The sequence below is a fragment of the Strongylocentrotus purpuratus genome, unplaced genomic scaffold (genome assembly GCF_000002235.5).
Source record: "Strongylocentrotus purpuratus isolate Spur 01 unplaced genomic scaffold, Spur_5.0 spur5_scaffold_14, whole genome shotgun sequence".
Classification (NCBI taxonomy): domain Eukaryota; kingdom Metazoa; phylum Echinodermata; class Echinoidea; order Camarodonta; family Strongylocentrotidae; genus Strongylocentrotus; species Strongylocentrotus purpuratus.
In genome coordinates this window covers 30,806,077-30,816,467 of record NW_022145599.1, presented here as the reverse complement: position 1 = coordinate 30,816,467, position 10,391 = coordinate 30,806,077, and the positions used below count along the sequence as shown (strand labels likewise).

At 38.1% G+C, this 10,391-nt stretch overlaps 1 protein-coding gene across 1 annotated transcript in view; it reads left to right on the top strand.

The window, feature by feature from the left end:
* The first annotated feature begins 3,345 nt into the window (after positions 1-3,345).
* LOC574958 (F-box/LRR-repeat protein 16) overlaps positions 3,346-10,391 on the top strand; it is a 37,658-nt gene continuing 30,612 nt past the window's right edge. The window contains exon 1 of the mRNA XM_775367.5: positions 3,346-5,473. Coding sequence (XP_780460.2) covers positions 4,284-5,473 — 1,190 coding nt within the window. The 5' untranslated portion in view covers positions 3,346-4,283. The remainder of the gene's footprint in view (positions 5,474-10,391) is intronic.

The window sequence follows — 10,391 nt, the reverse complement described above, 5'->3', positions numbered from 1 at the left end:
AATCATGATGACATTTCGATAAAAAAACCATTCACTTCTTGAAATAAATTCCCGAAATTGAGAAGTCGTATTTGTTTCCCTTCTCTCTACCCACCCCCCTCTCTCTCTCTATCTCCTCTCTCTCTCTCTCTCTCTCTCTCTCTCTCCCTCCTCTCTCTCTCTCTCTCTCTCCCTCTCTCTCTCTCTCTCTCTCTCTCTCTCTCTCTGTCGTCGTCCACAAAATCTCATTGAAGAAGACTTTCTCAATGGCAAACAATCTTGTTTCTTTTTACCGTAGTAGAACCTAAATAGATCGTTTCCCTGCGCCGGAAGTTTGAAGGGATATCATCAGAAGGAAACAATTTCCGCTAGAATCATTATTCATAGACGTTGCCAAACTAGTCGATATAATTTATGTGTAAAGGGCATAGCCAGGAAAATTAAATGCCCTTTACAAGCAGGTGATAGAAAGGGACATTATAAAGTGTAAATGCAATTTCGGCAAAGTTTGGAGAATAGGGCATGAGAGGGCAGAGGCATGGAAGAGTATGAGTATATTGTGTCGTCGAATGCATACAGGGAATCGAAGAGAACGGGAGAGAGAAATGGGGGAGAGGGGGATGGGGTTGATGATGAGGAAGAGAAAGAGAGGAGAAGGAAAGAGAGAGAGGGTGTGTGTTTGTGCGTGTGTGTGTTCAGGGAGAATTAGAGAGAGAGAGAGAGGAGAGAGAGAGAGAGAGAGAGAGAGAGAGACTATAGAGAAGAGAGAGAGAGAAAGTTTACTATTTAAGTGATGATTTTGTTTTAAATATACCACCGAGTGTACAAGGTTGGGTATACCCATAATGATCATTATGAGATTTCTGTCCTCTCTTTCATTCCTCCCTCTGTCTCACCATTTCTCTCTCTCTCTCTCTCTCTCTCTCTCTCTCTCTCTCTCTCTTCCTTTGTCTACCGCAGTCTAATATTTATTCTTTTGAACATGACAATGGCGATAACCCAATTTTGGCACTAGCAAGTTTTTGGGGGAAATGAAAGGAGGTCGAGCCCCCTACCCCTTCCCCCCGCCCATCCACCCCTTCTCCTTCGCCATTCACGTCACTCGTTCCGTATACTCCTTGCTCTGAACGGAAGCCTACATGGCAACTAGAAAATACTCTGACAAATTAGTGTGCTTCAGATGAGTCACAGCTCGGCGTTATTTTTGGCATGCGAGGATAGAGCAATATGGGACATGTATTACATGGATCCATCTCTTCAGCTTCATAATGTGTTCTAGCAACAGGTGCATGGATTTGTGCATTTATTTTTGTCTTTTTGAACATGTTATCTTCATTCACTGCCTTTCCATGCTGTGTCTTCTACATTTACTCTTTACCACTTTCAATTATAGAATTATTATTATTATTATTATTATCATTATCATTATTATTATCGTTATTATTATCATTATTATAAATATTATTATAATTATCATTATCATTATCGTAATAAAGTTTATAAAAACGATTTATCGAGTTTGTCTGTCACAAATAAAAAACGATAATAAAATAAATTTACAAAGTACCATTAATATATGTTTTATTGGAGATCGAAGGAATATTACCATTTACAACTTATTAATAATATTTTCGTCAAAACGCAGTTTCTTTTTTTCAGTGAATAGAGGCATAATAATATATTAGTTTTCGCTTAATCAACTATTCTTATATTTGACAAGTTTGTTATCTTATACTCGTTTGTGTATCAACAAACACAAACAATACCTGATCGATATGATCGAACCGGACAGATAATTCAATACGTATGTAAATAACACACACACAAACACTTTCACACACATCCACACACACACGCGCGCACACAAACATATTATTTAGCGAATCATACAGTTTTCTCTCTTTCTCTTATAATATGTGTGTGTGATGTGGGACATTTCATGAGTTTAAAACTTCATGAGAACAAATGAAGTCTTAACAGACCCCCCCCCCCCCAAAAAAAAAAAAAAAAAAAAAAAATCTTAAAAAGCTCCCCATATTCTAAATTTTCAGTTATAATTTCACTTATAACAAAATGGAAAGAGCTATAAAAAAAACAATGTAAAAGAGAAGTCATGGAAACGATTACAAAATAGTTTGAAATATATAAACTATCACGATGATCAACAATATGCTGATAGTCATCATATTAGGTTTCACTGTATAACGTTTTTTGCTATTAAACATAGAGGCAATGCTCGTACAAAGTATAACGGGAAAACCTACAAAAGCAACATTGCGTAGCTTTGTGATGACATTTTTTCTCACTTTAAAAGTGCAATTGTAATTCCCATTTCCTTCAACGGATGTATTTCCAAGAAATTGGGCAGTACATAACGTTGTTACCTTCACATCACTGGCTTGCGTTTCGAAACTAATACAGTGTATTATCTTTCAGGCCTGATTGGAAAAACCCAAGAATCGATTAATTTGTAAGTGATTGTCAAATGTACTCGAAGACAATGTCGATAGTCCTTCAAAGGAGACTTTCATAACTGTTAAGTTAACAGCGTAACTAAACATAGATGTTGAAACATATTAATGGGTGATGTATACTCTTAACTTATATATGTATATAAATACATACATAATTTATATATAGGCCTACGCTATATAATAGACATAATTATAATGATGTATAGTCGTCTAAACTATAAATGTGTATGTTTGGGTCTCTGTATCGGTGTGGAGTTTGAAAATAAAGACTAAAACATGGCTAAGAAAAAACTAAAGGGCAAAGTTCTTTGAAATGGATGTATATCTGTCAAGAATAAGAGGTGAAGTATTAAAAGAGAGATGAAAAGACAGCGAAAGAGAGGGAGAGAGAGAGAGAGAGAGAGAGAGAGAGAGAGAGAGAAGAGAGAGAGAGAGCGCGGGGACCTAAAGGACAAATGAATTATCATAATCGATGCTCCTATACATCCATCACGACTGAGTGTGGGCGATGTATTGTGTGTAATGTCGTTCTATGCACCACAGTCGAACTATAATTATGTGCATTTCATTTCAAATGCATCCTATATAGGACCGTTTAAAGCATCCACTGCAATCAAGGTTATTCTTTTAACATGATCTACTCTTACGAGCTTGTGAAAGCAATCACGGAATTATTATACGAGTGTTGACAGGGAAGGCATCTCCGTCATGCCATTGACTGACATGCTACCTATATCCGAGTTATTTATAGATTCAAGGAATATTTCCCTGCGAGAGAGAGTTGATGTTTGTTCAGTGGCATGATACGGGAAGCCACCAAAATGGTTCAAAACGTGACAAAGTAGCCCTGCACACTAAGTATAGAAGAAACACAGGGGAAGAGAGACGAGGGGAGCGAATGTAATAATCCTATTAACTGTATGTAGTTTACGAGACAGCGGATGTTTTCATTTTAGGGTTCAACCGTGTATGATGCACGTTCATTTTATGAGCGAAGTGGGCACACGACAGTTTCGCGCCTTGCAGTTACACACAGCTAGTGTGTTATTTGCGGAGCATCATAGTCGCACTGCTTATTCCACAGCTGCAGAAAGAGCGGGCTTTGCTATCTCCACACGACAAGTTGCATCGGAAGATCGGAATCTCCGCAACACACGCACTATGTACGTCGGTATATTTACGTGAGCATCTCGCTGTATCAGATCGAAAACCGACGCCGCGGCGTCTTGCAGAATCCAATCTACTTTATTATACCATCCTACGCACTAACAGGGAAGAAAACAGGAGCCATTTTGTTGAGCTGTACATCTCATTTTAAACTTCAGGAATATACGCAAAACTCCTCCCAAGCGGCCGTCATCTTACTGATGTGGTTAGATATGACTGTGTGTGTGTGATTGTGATCGCACCACCGCCTAGGTAAATACGCCGTTAACCGAATGCATTGTGGAGATACGGAGAAAGGTATTCATATCTGGTCCTGATATAGAAGCCTGTGGTTGATCTCATTTACCGTGTGTTTAAGTGCAAATGGGCACAGCGGGTTAGGGGATACACGCTCCCCATGTGAATATCACAATCTCGCTGTGACGACGTCATCCTGCGAGTGCTTTATGACACAAGCGGTGTCTGGAAACTCGGTTTCGATTTGATGTCGGCCAATTTCATTGTCATCAGCACACACGGTTTTTCCATCTGTTTCAGGATAGAGTGATCACACAGCACAACGACTACTACAATCAACATATAAGCCAACAGGTTTGTGCTATACGCTTGGGTTAATACACGCATGGCAAAAGGGAGAGGGTGAATCGATTTGATTGGAGATTAATGGCCAGTGTTCTTGTATCACGAACGAGTGCACCTACAAACATGAATGGAATACCGGACTCTGATGGGGATAGCCCCACACACATGCAGCAGGGAGGAGGTTCCCCTTGTAAGCCAGCCCGGCAACAGGATGCAAGTGGTGCCGAGACCTACGTGAAACTTAGTCCAAATGATCTTGGTGCTTCTTGCGAGGGACTCGCTATGATGACACACAATGGACAGTCGGCATCCAAGCAACAGATGGGTGGAGGAAGCGTCCAGAATGGATGTGAAGGGGCAGAGTCCTCACCAACAGGCCATGTCCTCTTTACAGCACAAAGCTTCGAGGAGCTCTTCCTAGACAAGATCTTCTTGCAAAGACTCTTCTTGTACCTCACGCCGGTAGAGCGTTGTGGACTCGCACACGTTTGTAAAAGTTGGAAGGAAGTGTTGTACCAACCAATGTTCTGGAAGACGGTCACACCAATCCTCCACCGCAGAGACTTGTACGAGGAACAGGATGATGGCAACAAGAACTTCACATCCTTATCTAGTTTCGAGCTGCGTGGTTTTGAGTCTGTTTGTTTGGTCAGCGTTTCAGACTTGGACATCTGTGAGTTTATTGACCATTGTCCACGAACAAAGAAGTTCCTACGCGCCATTTCCCTGAAACGCTCCACAGTGACAGATGCAGGATTGGAGGTCATGCTGGAGCAACTGGGAACCGTAACCTCACTGGAGCTAAGCGGGTGTAACGATTTCACGGAAGCGGGACTTTGGGCAAGTCTCCAGCCGAGGTTAACGGCTCTGAGCATTAGTGATTGCATCAATGTTGCAGATGAGAGCGTGGCGGCCATTGCGCAGAGGCTTCCTCACCTGCGTGAGCTCAACCTTCAGGCTTACCATGTGACCGATGCCGTCCTGGGCTGTCTGGTGGCCCAGAGATGTGGCACGCTGACCACTCTAAGGCTCAAGTCCTGCTGGGAACTGACCAACCAGGCAGTAGTGAACCTGATCCACTGCCTGCCACAGCTCACTACCCTCTCACTGTCTGGGTGCAGTAAGATCACGGATGAGGCTATTGAGCTTATAGCCGAGAACCTGGGGCAGCTCAGGTGCCTGGATCTATCATGGTGCCCTCGTATCACAGATGCTGCTTTGGAATACATCGCGTGTGATCTACCCAAACTAGAGGAACTAACATTAGACAGGTGAGATTCATTTCTTGACAGTGAACTATATATTGTTTCGTAATGTATTAGTGTCTTGTTGTAACAATGTTATGATTTTAATGACTTTGGACGAAATTTGCATTCTAACAAATGGTACAATATAACTGTATAACATATCAAGAATTTGAACTTTACAAAGGCAAGTTCCGCAAGTGAGTAGAGACCTTTTTTAACAGTTTGTTTGAAATTACAAATGCATGACCTATTATTCAAAACGGAGGATGCAGGGGCAATTAAGCGTTAATTTGATAGTCTGAATATGTTTTGCTTATAACAGAACAAATAGTGAAAATATATGTATCGAAAAGTATTTGATAACAAGCAGAAACCGACGTCTGATTTGTATATTTTTCTGGGTCAATTACTTTGAATAAAAAGCAAAATTCTCTTAAGTTCTATTATCACAGCTTTAATGATGACAGATCACTTCCCTACAGGATTTCCGATCGAATTCTTATTGCTTTCATTTTGTTCTATTGTATTCTTTCTATTGAAACTATTCATATCATTAAAATAAAAAACATTATTAAAGAACAGTATTATACATGTAGAGTATATGAAGGAGGAAGTGGAAATCAGGATCTTAACTCAATAAAATTTTTTTGCGCGAGTAAGCTAAGGATTAAGCTCGCAACTGCCCGGGCTCCGTCTTATATTCTCTCAATGATTATGCGGTTTTCTGATTTATCTTATTCCTCTCGCAAACTTGACACTGAAAACAAACAAACTTTAACAGAATAGAGGATGAACACATGAAATAATGTCCTTGGCCCTGAGAACCTAGTGCACGAACAAAACAACGAATCTTATAACGAGCCATTTGGGATGAATGTAGCCCTTGGATAGTGAGCTATAAATAGGAGTCATGAGTGTGTTGTTATTCGATCATTTGAGATCCATAGTAGACTTGCTAGACGCCAGATCATGTCGTCTGGGTTATATTATGTGTCATCTCTGCTGGATCTACATGACTAAGGGTTGAAATTTCATTCTAATCCATAAAAAGAAAGATCAACCGAAAGAAATGATCCGTTACTAGCTCCCTTGACCAAACTTCAACAACCAGTTGTAAATTCTGACTCCTTTCAGTATACAGGTATAACTTTGTCGAGGTGCCAAATTCAAACAACAAAAACAACATCAAGAAATACGGTCACAATTGACTATGAACAACTGCAAATCCATGATAATGAAATCATGTAATGACCAAATTTTGTTGCCAAGTGACACTTTCATTTTTTTTCTCCAGAAAGAAAATGGGTGATCTGTCCGGAAAAACAGCTATACACTACGTTATTTTCACTCTGATCATGTACATGCTATAAGCTTCATTATGTAGACTTCATACATTACATTAGATTTTTATTTGTGTTCAAGACATTTAAAAAAAAATCCAAACGGAAAAGTGTACATGGAGTTAGCGATAACTATTATTTACAGTCGGGATACAGTAATTATGATATGAACTACTAGAGCTATTAAAGAAGCCCGCAAAAATAGTCTTTTTAGTAAACGCCATCGCTACTACTTTCGAAATCCACCCAAGGCAAAATCAGTAATTGCCTTGTGCGTCACCTATTGAAATGTGCGAAGTTGACATGACGTAATCAGAACATAAATTGTATGGGACATACAATAGGGTATTGGAATTGCCCTTGAGTTGTTTTCTCAAGTATAGTTGCGACCGTGTGGTTTTATGTTTTTAGGGGCGATGAATAAAGTATGAAACTAAGAGGTGTAGTTAAAAAAGAAAATAACACATTTATCAATGCAATATAGTTTTTATACTACATAATATATAGTTGATTCATTTTCACATAATACTCCTGTGTACTTGACTTCTACCTTTAATTCAACATTTTAAAATCTGTTTAGGCAAATGCTTGTCTCCCTCGTACTATTTTCTGCCCCCCCTCTCTCTCTCACACACACACACACACACACATACACGCACACACTCTCTCTTTCCTTCTCTGTCATGTCCCACTCTATACCTCTCCATATCTATCTCTGTCTTTCAATTTGATTTTGACGAAGCCCTTTTTAACCGAGGGATTTCCATCGGCGTTCAAAATAGGAAATTATATTTCACCATGACTCACCCGACAATATACAGGCTCACTCACGGTATTTCATGGCCCCTTTCATTAGGAATTAAGCACGCCTTGGCAAATTCACCGACCGTGAATTACTTCTTCGAAACAAATGTCGATGACCGTGGGTTGTTTCGTCGAAATGGACGTCGATATTCTCAGTGTCCACTGTCCAGCACGTCAGAAAGTGTACAGGGGAAACTCGCCATCAGTGATAAATAATTAGAGACACGAGCAAAGATCTGTTGTCAGTTCTCAGACTTGGGAAATATTTAAAAGTTAATGACAGACCAGACATAATTATTGTATTCAAGTTTATATGCATAATTAGTAAACAAAAATTACTCTTTTACACCTAGTGAGCTTGCTCGAGGTTTTCCTGATATAGCGAACGAAATCATATCATTCATTTTTTTTCTTTTTTCATACCAATATTTCTTTACAGCGGGGTTCGGGGATATTACGCAAATAAAATGACAAATTTATCAGAGTTTGTGGGTAATCGTGAGCAATCAAATAATACAGCTGAAAATTTATGATAATAATAAAGATGACTTGATGTAACATCGTATGCAATTTGATTTGATGCAATCGTATGGGGAGTAGAAGATAATGCAAGATTTAATACACATATCGTCCATCCGTGGATGGCGATAACAGATAGTCTTGTTAAATCGTGTGTACCCACGCAAAATTACTCTAGGTAGTCGTTCAGTGTAAATTATGCAAGCATGATATGGTTGAGTATTTTAGCCTGATCGACTGACTGTCCTACGCTGTTCAAGATGAGCCACATTACGATAATAATCCACAGAACTCCCTAAGGGAATGCATCAGAAACCGTAGAAATTAGCCATCGAAAGCCATGGTTTCCTGTGTGGCAAAAGGTGACGTCACTGTTGATAATGTCACGATCTCTACTGACGAGCTTAAAGAGTTTCTTGTTAAAAAATATCCATATCAGTGATTTTCATTGATATCAAGGGATTTGTGAGCGTCGAAATTCAAAGAAAGGATGGATTAATGATAGCACTGAAACTGATATGCGATATTGTCGAACTGGTTGGTGACATTAATGATGATGTAAAGTGATAGCAGGGTTAGACTATTCAAAATAATGTAGATCTATTGTTCATGCTCTATGCTCTATGCTGTATAGTTTTTTTTTCTTCTCCATGTAATGTTTATTTTTTAAAGCACAGAATGACATTTATGGTACAAGAAAATAATAGGTGTATTGTATTGAATTATATTCAGTCACGTTAAAAACCTACAATTAAAACAGACTGTATTTTCAACGAGTCACATTGAAAAAAAAAGAACAAATGAAAGTAATTTAACACCACATTGACAAACAGATATAGAACTGATTGAAATATCTACTCACAAATTTGTAAAAATGAACGAAGCAAAAAAAAAAAAAAAAAAAAATCAAATTATACTCATCAAATTGTCGAGAAAATGATGACACTTAGTAAATGCATTATGTTTTAAAAGTAGAGAACAATTGTAACAAAGAATATAGATACATTCAAATAAAACGAGAATAATATGTTAATGAAATAGAGAAAATCACCGGATAAAATCTTTGAAGAGGGATTAAATCAGTCAGTAATTGCAACTGAAAAAGTAATATTGTTGTCAAAGATAGAAGTCCATTTATTTCTTTATTTCCTGCAACCTAAATATAGCTTATGAAAGTTCTTGTTTTAATTTTATATTATTAAGTAGATAGATATTAGGACACATTTATAGAGGTACTTTCTTTTAAAATTGTACAGCAACCAGAAAATGAAGAGAGCGAGATGAATTCTTTCCTAAAAATGGAATGAAATTGTTGCATTTCGCTATATGGCGATGTTATCAGATCGGGGGGGGGGGGGGGGGGGGGGGAGTCTTTGTGGGGACTCTAAATTTAGAAACCCCAGAAATAATGAAATTTGACCCGAAGCTACAATAGAGCATCTTTTCAATTTCCTTCCGCTCTTTCCATATATGTATAGGGGTATCACACACTCGTTTTTTGGCGCTTTTTTTGTCCGTGTAAATCATGACGTCACTGATCGCCTGCTAAAGCGCCTGTTCGTCAGAAGACGAACTATACACTGACGTCACTCAAAATAAAGATTTCTCTTCGAGTAAGATGCTGAAGGCATATAGAGATCCAATATTTTCTGCTACGTCTGTATCTTTGAAGAAAGGCAAACAACTTATTTTAAGATATTCCCTTTCATCATTCGCTTTTCGATTGAGCCTTTCATTCGATGATCCACGTATATTTTTAGAAGGGTGATGTTTTTTCGGAGTTTCCTATTTTGTTAAAGTATCGGATGTCTGAGCTGAAATGAGATTGAAATGTTTCAAACTATATTGAACCTCTTTATTCATAGCATATGCGATACCTACCCGTTTAATTTTTCAGTGATTCCCTTTAAAGGATATATATAATATGTCGAGTTAATTTCACTCATTTATTAGGAGGACGTGTCTCCTGTAGAGTGAAAATAAATCATGAAAACATTGATTTATTACTTCCTGTCTAAGATATCATTTCAAGTAGATTGTAACTGAATATTTCTAAAACTGTAGTAGACACCATTCATAATTCATTTTTAAATCAAGATGTCATAACGTTATTACAAGGTATTCTTATTCTTCCTGGGTTTGAATTTATTTTTTAAAGTATTATTATACATACCATATAAATGTTTGAGGTAATTATAAGATGTTCTTGTTTTCTTTTCCCCTTGATCCTGTCTTGGAATCAGACTCTCACTAGTAAGGCGACTTCCTGTAGTATAAAT